General features: G+C 37.6%; 2 protein-coding genes across 3 annotated transcripts; both read right to left on the minus strand.

Moving 5' to 3' along the window:
- Nucleotides 1-322: 322 nt before the first annotated feature.
- Nucleotides 323-4,375, minus strand: LOC127428722 (proteinase-activated receptor 2-like). 2 transcript variants are annotated; one of them, XM_051677285.1, is made up of 2 exons: nucleotides 3,850-4,375; nucleotides 323-3,687 (listed from the first exon to the last, which is right to left on the minus strand). In XM_051677285.1, the coding sequence occupies exon 2, from the start codon at nucleotides 3,660-3,662 to the stop codon at nucleotides 2,592-2,594; it is 1,071 nt and encodes a 356-aa protein (XP_051533245.1). In that variant the 5' UTR covers nucleotides 3,663-3,687; nucleotides 3,850-4,375; the 3' UTR covers nucleotides 323-2,591. The 2 variants fall into 2 exon arrangements, with proteins under 2 accessions (XP_051533245.1, XP_051533244.1); XM_051677284.1 differs by having other exon boundaries at nucleotides 323-3,691; nucleotides 3,850-4,373.
- Nucleotides 4,376-5,256: 881 nt separating this feature from the next.
- Nucleotides 5,257-10,148, minus strand: LOC127428723 (proteinase-activated receptor 2-like). Its single transcript, XM_051677286.1, has 2 exons — nucleotides 10,022-10,148; nucleotides 5,257-7,758 (listed from the first exon to the last, which is right to left on the minus strand). Exons 1-2 carry the CDS (start codon nucleotides 10,086-10,088, stop codon nucleotides 6,692-6,694), a joined length of 1,134 nt encoding a protein of 377 aa, XP_051533246.1. The 5' UTR covers nucleotides 10,089-10,148; the 3' UTR covers nucleotides 5,257-6,691.
- Between the last annotated feature and the right edge of the window lie 9,054 nt (nucleotides 10,149-19,202).

Consider the following 19,202-nt stretch of genomic DNA (forward strand, 5'->3'; position numbering starts at 1 on the left):
GGATGGCACGAGGGTTAGTAAATAATGAGAGAACTTTAATTTTTGGGTGAACATTCCCTTTAATGTTAAAGTTGTCAGAACAGTCTAAAGGTCTGTGCCAAATTGGGTATATGTAGCTTAAAAGCTGTAGGAGGAGCTTCATTTAATAATTTTGGTTTGGAAAAACCATTAAAAAAAAAATTCTGTAGAATAATAGCATTTTGTCTTATAATTATACCTGATAATGTTGCTCAGTGGTTCTCAAATGTATTTGGTCACACCCCCCTTTGAAATGACAAAAACTTAATCGAAAGTGATCAAAATGTACAGCATTTTCTTTTATCTTCATATCACACAAATTTTATTTAAAAATACTATGAAAACTGAATGAAAAGTTACACTTCACTGAAAAAGAATCTGAATTAACATGTCACAATGCCAACATTGTTCTGTTAAATTTGTGTATACTTTCTGTATTACATAAATACATAAAACATTTGAATTATGCCTATACACTTTCAAACCATACAAAAACAGAAGGAAAAACAAATAAATAAAAAGTGATACTGCTGCAGGAGCAACCCCCAGTCATGAATACATTGCAAACCAAATCCTCCATTCATCTGCATTTAAATAGCAGAACGTTTTTCTCTCATTGGAGACATTTTACAGTGGATGTTTTTTTTTTTTTTAATAAAAACTAATAATTGCAAGGATTCATACCTGTGAATGTTAATCCGCCTCAGCAGTATCTAAAAAAGGATTTTAAACTCCAGTAAACTTCCAATAAGAATAAACAACTGTGATTGGCCCATCCTGGCCAGCACTGAGAGTTGTGAATAGAGTTGTTGTTTTTTTTTTTTTTTAAGTTATGGAATTACTTCCTGGAATGCGCTTCCGGGTCGTGCCACAGGGGGCGCTAAACATGCTGGAGCTGATAAAAAAAATTTACGATAGGACATGCCTAGTGTGGCCAATCCTAGGGTTGGGGAACGCTCGGTATGCAACCAACATGCCGACCTCACGTCTGATCATGTTGGACAACAATTGTCCCTCAACAAAAATTATTAAAAGCGGTTAAAGGAACAGTTCACCGAGCTTAAAATCATGATCGCCAAGGACACAGCTCATGTCAAGATTTATTGTGAAAAAGGAAAAACCGATTGGATCACTTCAGAAGACATGGAGTAAACCACTGGAGTTGAAAGGATTACCTTTATGCTGTCTTAATGTGCTTTGTGGAGCTTCAAATTTTTGGTCACCATTCACTTGCATTCTATGGATCCACAAAGCTGAAAAATTCTTCTAAAAATTTTTTTTGTGTTCTGCAGAAGAAAATAAGTCATATACATCTAGGATGGCATTAGGGTGAGTAAATGGTCAGAGAATTTTTATTTTGGGGTGAACTATCCCTTTAACCAAATTAACATTAACAATTCATACACACACACACACACACACACACACACACACACACACACACACATATATAAACTTGTTCTGCTTTCATGAACAAAGATCATTGTGCCTCAGCAAACACATTCTTAAACTATCTAAGCTTCATCGATACAACCACAAAGAATGTCTGATATCATGACTCACTACGTTTGGTAAGTTATAGTTTGATGTGATGATACAATGTGTCATAGTTTTGCCAGAAACAAGCGGACTCATCTAGACATACACGTTTTCAACAGGTAATCACAGAATATTACAAACTCAACTAATTATAGGAAACTAACAATTCTTCACAAAAGAGTCCCAATGATTTACAAAACAGACATTTATTTAAAATGTTAGTGCTACAGTGACATCCGATAAAAAAATTAAAAAAAGAGCTGTAAGCCCTAGTGGTTTACAGAGAGATACAAATGATGATAAATAACCACTTGTTTAACAGAGTGAAAATTATCACAGATGTGCACTGAACTGGCTAGGATCTGTGAATTGATGGACAAAAAGCAAGTTTAAGATTATGAAGCTCTGTTAACAGTTACTTCAGTATGAAATATCAAATGTGTCACTTTAAGAATCATCATCATCTCTCAAATATCACTCAAACTTTCATTAGTGATAAGAAGTGGCTGACCAAATTACAGCTATTTAATACAGCGTGACTAAGAGGCAAAAAACTTTGTTAATCAGATTTTGTGCAATAGAAAAAAACAGCTAGTATTAAAAATAACAAATCCAGGCTTAAAATGTACACACATTGTAATATTTTACCCACCATGGGTCGATAAATTCACATTAAACATAATTAAACAAGGCACATCTGAGCATTATAAAATGTATCAAAATAATCTGGTGAAATACTCCTATTCAAGTTTTATGAACGTGTTTGGCTTTACGACTCTCTGAGGTTTAGACAGTGTGCTACAGTAGGAGTGTCTAAACATATTGTTCTGTTCAAACTCTCTTTGTGGCCCCATCAACTGATCAGCTTTTGGTTTACTTAAGTCTCACAGCTGAAAGAAAATGTCACAGACTGTCTGAGGCCATGTTTTGATAGAAATTCACTCTAAGCTTCAATATAATTCAAAAGAGAATCTTCCCACCATTGTGTCACAGTCTGCCCATTATAGTCCATATCCACCTCTGCAGGTGTGCTCTCAGCAGGTGCTATTTTCTGTGCGGGTTGTACTGGAAGTGTTCGTGTTGGTCTTTTTGTATTTAATTGAACTGGAAGACACTCTCATCCTCTCCACCGTACGACTGCTCTGGCACAGTAGTGTGTTCTTAACATGTTTCCTGAAATCATCAGACACATAATAGTAGAGGAAAGGGTCCAGACAGCTGTTTAGACTAGCCAAGCATAGTGTTGTGATGTAGAAGCCGTAGCCGTTGTTGGACCAACCCATTCGCAGAACTGAGTAGTGTACCACCAGCATCACATTACTAGGAATGAAGCAGACTAGGAATGATAGAAGCACTATTATGATGAGGGCCACAGCCTTTTGACGGTTTTTCCCAGCGCTTCCCACGCCTGCAGAGTTTCCAAGTGACTGGAGCAGCAGGATGTAGGCTACGATGATGACCACCATTGGGATGAAGAACACAAGACCTGCCATCACCATGAAATAATAGTAGGGCTCCTGAATGTCCGGGAACACATTGTTCATTTGGAAGTTCTCTTGCTTGATAAGACTGACGTCATGGCAGGTGGTGATGTTCGGGTCTGAGAGTTCAGCAGTCTGCTGGTACAGGTACAAAGGAGTTGTGCTGACCCAAATAAAGATCCAGATACTAACAGAAACAATGATTGCAAATTTGTTGTTTTTCCTCTGATGCGTAAGGGGGTGAGCGCAAACCCAGTACCGCTGTATGCTCAGACACGCAATGAAGAGGATGGAACTGTACATGTTGGCGTAGAAGAAACCCACCATCACTTTACACATCCCTTCCCCGTATGTCCAGTTATTCCCTTTAAAGTGGTAAGCAATCTTAAGAGGTGTCCAGATAACAAACATTAGGTCAGCCAGTGCCAGGTTTGCCATGTAGATGGCAGAGGGGTAAATTTTCTTTGACCGGTACAGTAAAACATAGATGGCCATAGCGTTACTTGGCAACCCGACAGCAAAGACAATTATGTAAATAACTGGCAGGAAAATGGTTGTGAGACCGCTCTTTAGAGTATCTATAGTGTTCTGGTCAACTTTCACATGATCATCATCAACCAGCATGCCAAAGAAACCTCTTTGTTTGCTTCTACCTGAAATGAAACACATTGAAATTCATTGACCATTGAGTTTCTTGAGTTTCTCACAAAAGTATGCTACCACCGTGCATTTATTACCGGTAAATGTTCAGAAAGCTTGTTTTTAAAGGCATGTAAAAAGAACGATAGTCTCGTAAAAAGTATTAACTCACCTGCCTGTGCAGAAGCTAATATCAAAACAGCAGAAACAAACATAACCCGATAAATTCCAGCGACAGCCATCGTCCGATTGTTCGTTTATCAACTTTTCGGTACTTTCTAAACTCAATAAAAGTCCGTCTGAAATGTTGTTTGGAAGCACAACACACTGTTGAAGCCCTGTCGTTTTTGGTCCGTTAAATGTTTCCAGTCGCCCTGAAAGAAGGATGGGCACACCTTAAAACAAGAGAAAGTTCACAGCACTTCTGATTCACTTACCTGCCTGACGTCACGTCATACTTGTCACTGCTCGTTGCAATAGAGGCTTATCCAGTTAAGCGTGAAAGTAAGCAACCGCTTGCCCTGCGCGTGGGAGGAGAGAGAGATAACGAGATGAGATTTTTAACACAAAGGTCATGGTCATAAAACAATGATGCATGGAAAAGTCATTTAAATTAATACGAATCGTAAAAAGTCATAGAAAAATCAACGGAAATTCTTTGGTGACTATAACATGTTAGACCTGTTCAGCTTCAAAAGGTTTAATCTGCTAGATACCGATCTTTGTGAATGCAATAGTATAATACAGTTATTTAGAAAATCATTATTCAGTAATCATAATGACTGAAATTGTCATGGAAATTCCAAAGGTGTAGGAACCTTGCATAATATAGTATTAACTGTACATTTCATTACAGTATCAACAGTAATCCTAATATTAGCGTTTTTTATCTGGTCACAAAGTGTATCAAGATTGAATTTGTATTTTTTTTTTTTTTTTTTATTGAATATTGATGGAGCAATAATTTGTGTGAAAATAAATAATAATGGAAGGTTGTTTTGTCTAAAATTAGATTTTTTTTTTAAGGTGGCGAGGGGGCCTTTTGCCCCATGGTTGGGGTGGGGGGGTTATAGTGATATTGTGCAAATACAGGGACAATAGTTACAGGGCAAACATTTTCCTTAGGCAAATACAGCTGAGACAGCAAGATGCTTTTTTGAGTAACTAATTAAGATAATACTTATTCAAAGTAACCACTTCAGAAAAGGGTTAACCATTTTCTGTTCATTTCAATTACATTTGGCATTTCATAACATCTCAAGTATTATTTTAAGAATTAATCTCCTCTGTAGTTGGATCAGTCAATGGGAGCCCACTTTGAACATTTTTCACCACAAATCTATTCGCCCCACTAAGTATGTTGTCTAAAAATAAGTCTGCCAGCAACATCGATTTGCAACATTTAAAAAAATTATGAAATATTAGATCAAATTACCTCAAAATAAAATCAAAAGTGCCTTTTACCCCGGGGGGCCTTTAACACCATTGTACCCTATTGATTAAAACACTAAGATGAACTGAAATAGCGCAAATACCCCCCCCCACACACACACACACAGATTTAGAAGGAAAACTTTATTTGTAAATAAAATATTCTGGCAGTTCTTAAAAATATTTCAGATACAAAATGCAGTCACATACACAATAACATTAAAACATATACACTGTGTATAATGTGTTTTGAAAACCAGGAGAGGGGGAAGGTTGTGCAAATAAACAGGAGAACAAAAAAGTTCTCTTATAAGATTATGCATAGATATTACATAGTGAATTGTGCTACCATTTTGGCATTTAGTGCTTCAGTACAAATCTCAGTTACAGTAGGTTATGCATACATTCACACATCTAAAATTGGTCACTTATAGAGTGATTCATAGAACATCTCACATTCATTTAGCGCTACGTATAAGATTCATGAAACGCCCATATATGTAAACATGAACGTAAAATGCTTCAGGTAACTTGTGCTCAAAGCAAGAACACTCCAGTCATTTAGTTACCTTCTAGCGTACTTCCTTTGATCTAGAGAAATCATTCTACATGAGCAAACAAAACAATGGAGATGATATAAAAAAAACCCACAGAGGTCTCCATTCCCAGCTTAAAGGCAACCTGTAACTAGTAATGTCAAACAAAACAATGACAACACTCAAACATTTCTGTGGTGACTGTTGCCAAACAGGAGGCTAATTTGGAGTTCCAAGAAGTGCTGTTTTAAAAGCTTTAAGCATTTCCTTTAAAGATCTTCAGACCTTCACACATGGGTTGGATTCAATTCTTTACCTAATCTGGATATTAAAATAAAATAAATCAAACAAATAAAAAAATAACTTTCAAGGCAAGATTTCATGGACAAAGATGAGATTTTTGTTGACTAAATTTACTGCAGTACCCCATTTAAAGAAGTATTCTGGGTTCAATATAAATTAAGCTCAAGTGACAGCATTTGTGGAAGTGGAAGTGAATGGGGCCAGTCCATAAACATTAAAATACTCAGTTTCAAAAATATAGCCACAAGACGTAAACATTATGTGTGTTAACATGATTTAAGTGTGATAAAATCTCTGTTCTGCATCATTTTAGTGTAATAATATTGCTATTAGGGTTTAGCGGTATTGCGTCATCATGGCGACAAAGTTCTAATGTTGGATATAACTTCACACTGATAAGGCTATTAAGCATTTTTGTCACTCCAAAATCACGTTAACACGTATAATGTTTACATCTTGTGGCTACATTTTGAAACAATTTATATTTTAATGTTTATTTACTGGCCCCATTTACTTCCATTGTAAGTGCCTTACTGTAAAAGTGAAAAAAAAAAACAAACAAACAAACATTTTGTGTGGCAATCAATATTATGCCACAAATGCTGTCGTTGCACTTAACTTGTACTGAACCCGGAATATTCCTCGAATATCATTCAGCGAGAGGTCATATAGATTTCTAGAGGTCAATATCTGGGTATCCCTGCACAGCTTTTTAAAACAGCTTGTAATCTCTGAAATTCATTCTTAGTAGGAGCTGCTCTGTGTATTTCCAGAGTCTGATGTGTAGGTACTGCTTTTCTTAGAATACTTGAGTGCGCTGAAGGACACCCGTATCCTCTGCGCTGTGCGTTCGCTGCGGCATAGAAACGTGTTTCTGACATGCTCCCTGAACTCATCTGAGATTAAATAGTACACAAACGGATCAACACAGCTGTTGAGACTGGCCAGGCACAGTGTAGTGATGTAGAAGCCGTACCCACTGTCCTTCACACCGGCAGACAACAGGGAGTAATGCACCATAAGCATGATGTTACTGGGTGCGAAACAAACCAGGAACATAACCAGTACCGTGACAATGAGGATAACAGTCTTCCTCCGCTTCTGAACAATGTTGGCGTCCGTCATAGAGCTCTTGAGAGTGCAAAGCATCTGTACATAAGCCACTATGCACACTACACAGGGAACTACAAATCCTACAACTCCCATGGTCAGGAAGTAGATAGAAGGGTAGAGTGATTGGCTGGGGCGAGTGACATCATGGCAGGTGAGGATGTTAAGGTTGGTGACCTTCACAGTCTGGTCGTAAATATAAAGAGGAACGGTAATAAGCCACACAACAAACCACACACACACAGACACACCCACTGCCAACTTGTTATTCAGTTTTTGCTGGGAAAGAGGATGTACTATGGCCCAATACCTCTGGACACTGATGCATGCAATAAAAGCAGTAGAACAGTACATGTTCCCATAGAAAAACCCAACTAATACTTTGCATAGAGCTTCACCGTAGATCCAGTTATTCCCATTGAAATGGTATGCGATCTTTAGAGGAATCCAGATGACAAACAGGAGGTCCGCCAGTGCAAGGTTGGCCATGAAGATGGATGAAGGATGTTTCTTCTTTGTTCTAAAAAGGAAGACCCAGATGGCCATAGCATTGGTTGGCAAGCCCACACTGTAGACGATGATGTATACAACTGGGAAGAAGATCTGGGTGAGCTTGCTGTCCAGCACACTAATGGCGGTGAATGTCACTGACACACCCTCATCATTTTCCTCACCAGTAAACCCTTTGTCAGTCTGAGAAACTACACAGATAGATAGATAGACAAAGCAGCAAAAAACATTAATTATAAACCTCAGATGACATTTGTGTTTCAAGAAGGGGCAGAAAATAAGAGGTTCTAGGCAAAATTGCCCCCAAAATTCAAAATATGGGGCAAAAAGTGTCCCCGTAATGAGTTCATGTTTTTTATTTTTTTTTATTTATAACATTGGATATAGTTCTTAATATTCTATTTTAGGCTTAGTTTTATGATTGCATTAATAATTCTTATACAGAACATTAACATTGAAGCACACCTGTTGTCACTGTAACTGAATTAATCCAAATGAATCAGTATTGAAGCAAATCAAAATTGGAATGCAATTTAATCAAATTCAATCTGGAAATCAGTACCAATACCCAGCCCTACAAATATTAGTTGATGTTGATTTAATTTTATTGGCAACAGCTTCTCATAAATCAATCAAATCAATCTGAATATACACTATATTGCCAAAAGTATTCGCTCACCTGCCTTTAGACGCATATGAATTTAAGTGACATCCCATTCTTAATCCATAGGGTTTAATATGACGTCGGCCCACCCTTTGCAGCTATAACAGCTTCAACTCTTCTGGGAAGGCTTTCCACAAGGTTTAGGAGTGTGTTTATGGGAATTTTTGACCATTCTTCTAGAAGCGCATTTGTGAGGTCAGACACTGATGTTGGACGAGAAGGCCTGGCTCACAGTCTTCGCTCTAATTCATCCCAAAGGTGCTCTATCGGGTTGAGGTCAGGACTCTGTGCAGGCCAGTCAAGTTCTTCCACACCAAACTCGCTCATCCATGTCTTTATGGACCTTGCTTTGTGCACTGGTGCGCAGTCATGTTGGAACAGGAAGGGGCCATCCCCAAACTGTTCCCACAAAGTTGGGAGCATGGAATTGTCCAAAATCTCTTGGTATGCTGAAGCATTCAGAGTTCCTTTCACTGGAACTAAGGGGCCAAGCCCAGCTCCTGAAAAACAACCCCACACCATAATCGTCATTCCAGAGAACGCGTCTCCACTGCTCTAGAGTCCAGTGGCGGCGTGCTTTACACCACTGCATCCGACGCTTTGCATTGCACTTGGTGATGTATGGCTTGGATGCAGCTGCTCGGCCATGGAAACCCATTCCATGAAGCTCTCTACGCACTGTTCTTGAGCTAATCTGAAGGCCACATGAACTTTGGAGGTCTGTAGTGATTGACTCTGCAGAAAGTTGGCGACCTCTGCGCACTGTGCGCCTCAGCATCCGCTGACCCCGCTCTGTCATTTTACGTGGCCTACCATTTCGTGGCTGAGTTGCTGTCATTCCCAATCGCTTCCACTTTGTTATAATACCACTGACAGTTGACTGTGGAATATTTAGTAGCGAGGAAATTTCACGACTGGACTTGTTGCACAGGTGGCATCCTATCACAGTACCACGCTGGAATTCACTGAGCTCCTGAGAGCGGCCCATTCTTTCACAAATGTTTGTAGAAGCAGTCTGCATGCCTAGGTGCTTCATTTTATTCACCTGTGGCCATGGAAGTGATTGGAACACCTGAATTCAATTATTTGGATGGGTGAGCGAATACTTTTGGCAATATAGTGTATCTGTTAAGTATTTGACATAAAAGATGACACATGGAAATTCATTCCAGAGGGAAAATATTGCACCCTAATAGGAAAGTTAATTTTTGACACTGAAATTGAAGTTTTTGTACTGGTTGAACTCCCCATAAACCACCAAAATGAGAAGGGATTATAAAATTTAAACTCTTTGAAAAATGATACATTACATCTGTTTGGGAGTGACCCCAGATATCTAACATGACTAATTGTTATGCATTTTTCTAGTTGTGAACATGCTGTAGCCAATCGTCTACTAAGATTATTATTTCTATACAATTTTTTTTTTTTTTTTTTTTTTTTTACTATGGTAAAACTTACACCACACCAAAGCAACAATACTATATTGGATATCACAAGTTTATGCCTACTTATAATAGAACAAAGGCTTAAAATTTCAATAATAGCATAAAAATGAGGTTTGATTAGGTCAGAGGAACAAGTTAAAATATCTGAAGGGAAAACAGAGGTTAATTTAAGTAGTTATTATTAGTTTAACACAAATTATTGTGGTCTATCAGACCCCAGTAAAATCTCAACAGAACTGAGCACTAGAAATTTCGAGTCAAACAAAGCCAAATAAAATAGTAGCTCTATGAAACATTGACACTCATTTAACTTTCAATTTAGAGACGAAAACACAATCTTACTTTGACTAGACAGTTTCACGTTGATTAATAGAAGCACAGCGTAAGTCCAGATTAATGTGTGCAGCATTGTTAATACACTGGAACGACTGTATTGTCCTTGACTGATTCTTTTGAGTGTAAACAGAGGTCTTTTAAAGCCAGGTCAGGCGCTCACCGTCCATAAGAGTCATGTGATCTTACCTATGACACGCCCTCCTGAACACCTATACTTATTTTAAAGGAAGTTATAGCTTAAAAGCAAAGCATTCCGTTATAGGTAGTGTACTGTACTATATTGCATTTTTTTAAGCTAATCAATGCTAATCTTTTTTTCTTTTTTTTTTGTTTTGTTTTGTTATTGTTGAATAATTGTTGGAGAGCAGTTTGATAATCATTCTAGACTGCACACATCTGACAACAGATGGGTCTGCCAGTGAAGTTTACACTGGCAGTTTTATTGACATTCACTACACAGTGGGCAAACATTGCCACTTAGAGGAGGATTCGTTTATCACAGCCCTTTGTGTAGCATGTTACAGTAAAAGCAAGAAATTATAAATAAAAAATCAGATAGCTTCAGATAAGGCAAGGCAAGTTTATTTATATAGCACATTTCATACACAATGGCAATTCAAAGTGCTAATCATATACATTTTAAAGAAAATACAAGATACAAAAAACAATAAAAACCAATTAAGAACATGAAATAAGAATATAAAAAAATAAAATAAATTAGATTTTTTTAAATGATTAAAATGAATAATACAAAAAGAATATTAAATTGTTTACACCATCCATAACTGTTATTAACCTTCCCTGATCAAACAGAGGATAACCAAAAATTGTAAACACACACTTTAATTGTTGTTTACCTTCCCTGATCAAACAGAGGATAACGGTTTTCAAAGTTATATTTGTTATTATTTTACAATCAGTTAACTTTTATAAATACAGGGTGATATTTGTGTCACATTATTTTTGACATATGGGCTACAAACAAAACACATAACACCACACAGATTTTACTCTTGTATTTTGTGCTAGAGTATGTCATATTATGCAAGAAAGAACCTTCCCAGACTATCTTTAGATGAAACCTATGTTTTAAAAAGACTCAACAATGACAGTTTAAGCAGTTGCAATAAAACAATAGCTACAAGCTATTTATTATATGGGATATAAGCAATATTATTTAAGTCCTTCAATGACATTATACAGTATAAATATGCTGTACAGAAATTAAAATGTCAGTTGTCAGTTAATACTGGCAATACTTCAGAGTAAACATGTGAAGCAATAGAGGAAATATGTCACATCTGCATAGACAAAATATAATGCATCAAATAATTTTTTGGCTATTTATTATAAACAGCATTTCTTGCAGATCCTACGATCAACAATGTATTTTAATCACTTAATTATCCAATTTTTATTACTGGATGATCTCCAAGATTAACAAGGGTGCATTTTCTGGATTTCATTGTGTAATCACCAATGATCATGTTTTCATTTGCATACCATAACTAATAATAATTAAAAATAACTTTATTGTGATTAATGCTAAAATATTTCTAAGCTGCAAATGAGACAAAATAAGCTTCATTACCAGATCATTATTCATATTATTTAAGGACAGCAGTTTTTACACTGCCGGTTTGTTGACCTTGCCTGGACATGTGGATAAACTAGTGAAGTTTATTTTAGTATGTATGTAAGATTCAGAAACCGTTGTTATTAATGACACTTGTGGCCGTTATTTGAACTGCAGCCAGCTACCTGTTGCTCATGCACGTGCTCGTGCACACACTCCATAGGGATGCAAGCAAGCATCGACCAAGACAGTGATGTAACCTACAAAGAGGCTGAACGTGATTCACCGGCATCATGCTGACAGATGAGATAGCATAATTAAAATTACACAGTTATGATTATTTTACTACAAACTTAACATAGCATACTGAAACACACATACAGCTACATACTACCGAACTACACCAGACAGTTTACTGTTGCACTGCACTGTTATGTTTTGTATGTCATATGTTGTACTACGATCAAGAAACCACCGTATTTGCTTAAATTTATCCTGTATACCTGACTTTTAGTATAAAGAGAAGATCGTTGAAATTATTTGAAAGTTACGAAGCAAGGTAGCTTGCAATTCGTCAGCGTTAGCAGGCAAGATCAAGTTAGCTAAAATTACACAGATCAGTCCTTACGGCACTATATTTCACATACTTTGCAGTTATGTAAGCTTACCTATCCAAAAAGAAGAATGCCAATTCAGGGTTGGTTTTGATCCCCAAAACCGAACGAAGGTCCTTCCAGGAATCAAATGTCCTGCCGGTGTTCTCTCTAGTTTTCGCTTGACCACGATCACATTCCCGCTTAGCCAGACGGGATTCAGTTTTTTGGCTTACTCTGAGTTTGTGTAGGAGTCAGTGTTGTGCTGGGAGCCAACCGTTTGCTGGATTCCATCTCTAAGATAACGTTACCTAGTGTTGCAGTTTGTTGTCACTGTTGAATAGCGGAAGCACTAAGGCAAGGCTCTCGAGAGCACGCATAAACATCCTTTGGATTTTTCCAGCAAAACGACCCGCTCCCTTCGCATGAAAATCAGTCTATAGGCTTTAATAGGCAACCTAGGAAGTCTGGGAAGGGCTCATTTTTTAAGTTGCGTTACAAGCCGTTCACACATTGGCAAAAAAAGGGTGAATATTACATGAAAATTGTTACATATTGCACCTTTAAGTAAGTATTTGTAGTCATATAGTACATGAATACTGTAAAATATTGATTCACCGGGTCTGCAGAACAAATTACAGACAGGACAAGGAATACTTTGTAGACACTGTAAATAACATTATACATTCTCTTTGTAAACAATGGCCTACACCAGGGGTGTCTAACTCAGTTCCTGGAGGGCCGCAGCCCTGCAGAGTTTAGTTCCAACCCTGCTCCAAAATGCGTCCTTGTAATCTTCAAGCATTCCTGAAGACCTTGATTAGCTGCTTCAGGTGTGTTTATTTAAGGTTGGAGCTAAACTCTGCTGGACTGTGGCCCTCCAGGAACCGAGTTTGACACCCCTGGCCTACACCATAAACAACACTATGGACTTCTGATTACAATACACACTGTAAATCCACAACAACAAGAAAACATACAATAAAAAAATAAATAAAAAAAATTAGAGAGTACACAGCATACATACAGTAACTATTAATAAAATGTTTAGCAGATACAAAAGTAACCACTGATCTGAAGAGATGTGATCAATGCAATTGTGCACTGCATCCATATATGAATGGTTATAGTAACAGCTGTAATAATAATAAGGACAAGAATGCAGTGCAAAAATGACTGTCGATGAGGCAAATTGGCATCTTCTTGTAGTATTGTCAGTTATTATTTCAAGGATTCTTTCCACTGTTCTCACAATGCATAAAGTCTTGAAGCATTTCAGTCTCCAGAGTCCAAACTATGTGATGCATGTGGTTAGGATGCTTTTAATGGTTAAAACATAATGAGAATGGGTGGGGAGAGATTTCCATCACTGATGATTTCTGAAAATATCATTACAGATTTTTAATTACATATAGTAATTGTATTACGTCCTGCTGAAGTTTTGGGAGCTTAAATGAACATTTTGCGTTCAATACAAGTTAAGTTCTATCGACAGAATTTGTGGCATAATGTTGATTACCACAAGTTGATTAATGTTGATTTTTTTGGCTTGTCCCTCTTTTTCTTAAAATAATAATAATAATAATAATAATAATAATAATAATAATAATCTGGGTTGAGGCACTTACAATGGAAGTGAATGTGGCCAGTCTGTAAAATACTCAGTAGTTACAATAGATGTAAACAATATGCGTGTAACATGATTTTAGTGTGATAAAATCGCTTACTACCCTATTCTGTGTACTGTGTCCAATTTTACAACTTCGTTGCCATGACGATGTAATGCCGTAAACCTTAAAACAACCATAAAAATGAAGACATTTTTTATTTTTCTGAAACATTTTACAGTAATACTGTACATAAAAAAATGCCATTATGGATATTTTTTGGATCATGATGCAAATGAATCGTTGAATCAGACATTTGAATCAATTCATTGAGACAAAGCAATTGAATCAATGCGATATCAAACTCACAGAAATGAATTGAGACTTCAGCAAACAAGGAATATTTATGAATCAGTGCATGGCGTGGTTTATTCACTTAGAAAAGATTAGTTCAAAATCCAGAACAAGACACCACTTACCAACTCTGAACATCATTTTTGCTACGTAAGGTTAAATTAGGGATGCTATTAAACATATTTGTCTTAACGCTCTTGTACTCATGAGGAGGAGGGATTGCTAATGACACGGTTTGGGAAATTTAAAAGCCAAATATAAAGCCTAACCCTAATCATTACCCCTAACATCGACAGGGGAGAATAGGGTGTCGGACGCTGCAAATTAAGTCCTCGTAAACCCCCCAAACTTGCCCACACGCACGCATGCACGCACGCACAAACACAGTGATCTGAATTTTACATGACCATTCCATCAAACTTTAAGTTATCTTTATGCTGATTTGTTTGATGAATTTTATGTAGAGGCCTATTGAAATTATTATTTTATGCCTATTATTTTTCTTTTTGTGTTTCCTGTGCATAATACTTTACTATTGTTTCACCAGAGTATGAGAAAAATTTGCACTTTCGTTTTAAAATAACATCTCTAATTTTACAATTAAGTGACGTCATTGCAAATTACCATCTGGTTCTCCAATCACATCCTGCTCTTGCTCAGAACGGCCTGAGACTTGAGCGAGACAGGTACCTGTACAGTATGTTGTCACCAAGCTCTGCTTAAATGTGTAAAAATGTAACAAATTAAGTCAAGTTTTCGATCAATACTAAATGAATTAAGTGTTTTAATTCTGGATTGTGTTCATGTATGTGACTTATTGCCATTACTTTTAAGTATATTTGAAGTTTTGTGTTAACAAGCTGTTTAATGAGTTCCTTTTTATTTTGCTGCCCTCGCGCCATTTTAAACGCGTTTTTGTTACTCAAATGGGTTTAAAATTGTTTAAAATATTACCACTATACGATCATATGCGTCACGATTATGTGATTTGTTCTTGTTTTCACATCTTTTATTTTGTTTTATTTTTTATTTTATTTTTTGGATTTTTTCCCCTTTTTCACCCAATTTGGAATGCCCAATTCCCAGTGCGCTTTTAAGTCCTCGTGGTCGCGTAGTGATTCGCCTCAATCTGGGTGGCGGAGGATGAATCCCAGTTGCCTCCACATCTGAGACCATCAACCCGTACATCTTATCACGTGGCTTGTTGAGCATGTTACCATGGAGACATAGCGCATGAGGTGGCTTCACGCCATCCACCGCGGCATCCACGCTCAACTCACCATGCGCCCCACCGAGAACGAACCACATTATAGCGACCATGAGGAGGTTACCCAAAGTGACTCTACCCTCCTTAGCAACCGGGCCAATTTGGTTGCTTAAGAGACCGGGCTGGAGTCACTCAGCACGCCCTGGGATTCGAACTAGCGAACTCCAGGGGTGGGTGCCAACATCTTACCATCTGTTCAGGTCATGTGGTTTCATGTCATGTGATTTCCTGTTTCCACATGTGTTCCTGGTCATGTGATATCCTGTTCCCCTCCATGTTCATGTGTCTTGTTTTCATTGATTCATTGTCTTATTACTAGTTCAGTCTTGTGATTGGTTGTCTTGTTTACTTGTTATCCATGTCTGTGTATTTAAGCCCTCATGTTTGCCTTGTCTCTGGTCAGGTATTGTTAATGTAACATTGTTTGTGTACGTCGTGTTATTGCTCAGCCAAGGTCAGGCCAGGCCACGCCAAGCCAAGCCAAGCCAAGCCAAGCCAAGCCAAGCCAAGCCAATGTTTTGTTTTTTAGTCAAGTTAAGTTAAGTTCATGTTTATGTTTATGTTTAGTTCATGTTTGGATTTACGGTTTTTGTATTTCACTTATGTAAATAAACTGCACTTGGGTTCTCCATTTCATCGTCATCTTTATCGCCATCGTCATCATCATTGTCATTGCCAGCCAAGCTACAACAACACAGCCATAACCACATCACGACCTCCCCCCGCTATGTTACAATATGATATGGAATTTAGATCAAAGTGTAACATCTTATATTGAATATTTCATTTTATTGAATATATATACACATGTAGTTGAATATATTTGATGCTGATTATATATAAAGCATATATTGTTGAATATTGTCTATGTGGGAATGAATGTGTGAAATTGTAATATGTGTTTGTGATAAGTAACTGATTAGAGACACAGTCACTTTATGAGTGCAGTTTCCTGTTTTGTGTTGACGTATTTCCTATTACAGTAAAATCTAAAGTTTGGGAAGAACATATCAAAGGGCTCGTCCTTTTCTTTTATATAGGCAACAGGTTTTAGTTATGTCACAGCCATGAACCAAAATGTAGCTACTACTAGCCAGTTACAGATGGTATATTGGAGGGACGTTCTCATTCTAGAGAGCATTTGTGATCTCATCCATAATTTTAAGTCAACTTGACACAATCACATTTTTCATTTTATGCACTGAAGTAAAAAGAGAGGTCTTTACTTTCTAATGATATACTTACTATGACAAACCATTGCCGAAATATAATCATTTAAATTATGTATGTCATAAAACCTGTTATAAAGATTTCAAACAATTTTCAGTCATTATTTGGCAGAATTGGAAAATGTATTCAAGAAAACATTAATTATGACGTAAAAAAGGTTAAGTAAAATAAATAAATATATATAGTGCATTCAGAAAATATTCAGACCCATTAGTTTTTTCACATTTAGTTATGTTGCAGCCTTATGCTAAAATGCTTTAAATAATCCCCCCCCCCCCCCCCCCAACACACACACACACATCAATCTACATTCCATACCCCATAATGACAAAGCAAAAAACAGATTTTTGATAAAATAGTATTCAGACCCTTAACTCAGTTGAAGTACCTTTGGCTGTGTTTGTACAGCCTCAAGTCTTTTTGTGTATGATGCGACAAGCTTTACACACCTGGATTTGAGGATTTTCTTCCATTCTTCTCTGCAGATCCTCTCAAGCTCTCTCAGGTTGGATGGGAACCGACAGCCATTTTTAGGTCTCTCCAGAGATGTTCGATTGGGTTCAAGTCTTGGCTGTGTGCTTATGGTCATAGTCCTGTTGGAAGGTGAAACTTCAGCCCAGGTTTTCATTAAGGATATCTTGGTATTTTGCTGCATTCAGTTTTCCTTCAACCCTGACCAGTCCTGCAGTCCCTGCCACTGAAAAACACCCCACAAAAACACAGCATGATGCTAACACCACCACCATTGGGATAGTATTGCACAGGTGATGAGCGGTGCCTGGTTTCCTCCAGACATGATGCTTGGAATTGAGTCCAAACAGTTCAATCTTTGTTTCATCAGACCAGAGAATCTTGTTTCTCACAGTCTGAGAGTCCTTTAGGTGCTTTTTTGCTAATTTCAAGCTTTCATGTGTCTTGCACTGAGGAGAGGCTTCCGTCTGGCCACTCTGCCATAAAGCCCAGATTGGTGGAGTGTTGCAGTGATGGTTGTCCTTCTGCAAGTTTCTCCTATCTCCACACATGATCTCTGGAGCTCAACCAGAGTGACCATCGGGTTCTTGGTCACCTCTCTTACCAAGGCCGTTCTCCCCCCATTGCTCAGTTTGGCCAGGCGGCCAGCTCTAGGAAGAGTCCTGGTTGTTCCAAACTTCTTCCATTTAAGAATTACGGAGGCCACTGTGCTCTTGAGAACCTTCAATGCAGCCAAAACATTTTTGTAGCCTTCCCCAGATCTGTGCCTGGACACAATCCTGTCTCTGAGCTCTGCAGGCAGTTCCTTTGACCTCATGGCTTGGTTTTTGCTCTGATATGCATTTTCAGCTGTGAGACCTTATATAGACAGGTGTGTTCCTTTCCAAATCATGTCCAATCAATTGAATTTGCCACAGGTGGACTCCAATCAAAGTGTAGAAACTTCTCAAATATGATATGGAATGTACCTGAGCTAAATTACAGGTGTCATAGCAAAGGGTCTGAATACTTATGTCAGTGTGATATTTCAGTTTTTTCTTTTTAATAAATGTGCAAAGTTATCAAAAATCTGGGTTTTGCTGTGTCATTATGAGGTATGGAGTGTAGATTAATGTGAATAAAAAAAGCATTTTAACATAAGGCTGCAACATAACAAAATGTGAAAAAAAAAATGAAGGGGTACAGTGCCCTATATCAGCACTGCTGTGATTCGGTAGCAGGTGAGTCAGCGTCACTCAGTGTTTATATTCAACAGCACTTCCGTGATTGCTCGTATTACTATTACACTACTAAAGCTAGGAAATGGCTTTAAACTAACATCTTCAGAATGAAGGCTCATCAGAGCTGAGAGATAAACAGACTGATTAATTACACAAACTCAAGATGCTTACCTCTTACCAGACTTTCGACATTGGAGAGGACAAAATGGTGGAGGACACTGCGGTTTCTATAGTGAAAGACTCTTGCGCGCCAGCTACCACAAAATAGAAAGGAATACCCCTGCTTGGACGGCTATTTCTCCACTGAGAAAATAGGATGCATTTCATCAAAATGACATTATCTTCAGAAAGCTGACTAACAGACTACAGCATCATCAACATGTGATCTCAAATGCTCCATCTCTCTCTCTCTCTCTCTCTCTCTCTCTCTCTCTCTCTCTCTCTCTCTCTCTCTCACACACACACACACACACACATCCTTGTTTCTCCAATAACATGTTAGAAACAGCCCAAGCTGTGATACTAGTAGTTCTGAAGTTATGTTTTTGAGAGGCTTGGATGCATCATTTGGTTTGAACCAGCAACGGCAGATTCTGATCCATTGCATAAGAAAGTAGTTCTTGAGTCCATGAGTTGTTCATTGAACTGTTGTATATAAGCAATATCACAATATTTTTGGTCTGTTTTCTTGGAAGAAAAAGATTGTAAATTTCAAATGAGTATCTGATAAAAGTGAAATTTGGCAACATTTAGCAGTGAACTAGCTGATGACCCCAAAGCAAACACACTTGAACTACAAGTCACAAAACTCCAATTTTGACTTCATGGGGTCTTGAAACTGAATGACTCAAAAACAAACATTGTTTATT

This window comes from Myxocyprinus asiaticus, chromosome 38 (assembly GCF_019703515.2).
Source record: "Myxocyprinus asiaticus isolate MX2 ecotype Aquarium Trade chromosome 38, UBuf_Myxa_2, whole genome shotgun sequence".
NCBI lineage: Eukaryota > Metazoa > Chordata > Actinopteri > Cypriniformes > Catostomidae > Myxocyprinus > Myxocyprinus asiaticus.

Bases quoted from the DNA above. Each gene is read 5' to 3' on its own strand.
- LOC127428722 (XM_051677284.1), bottom strand. From the start codon at position 3,919: ATGGCTGTCGCTGGAATTTATCGGGTTATGTTTGTTTCTGCTGTTTTG. The intron at 3,692-3,849 runs GTGAGTTAATAC...GTTTCATTTCAG, and splicing joins ATTAGCTTCTGCACAGGCAG to GTAGAAGCAAACAAAGAGGT.
- LOC127428723 (XM_051677286.1), bottom strand. From the start codon at position 10,088: ATGCTGCACACATTAATCTGGACTTACGCTGTGCTTCTATTAATCAAC. The intron at 7,759-10,021 runs GTAAGATTGTGT...CTATCTGTGTAG, and splicing joins CGTGAAACTGTCTAGTCAAA to TTTCTCAGACTGACAAAGGG.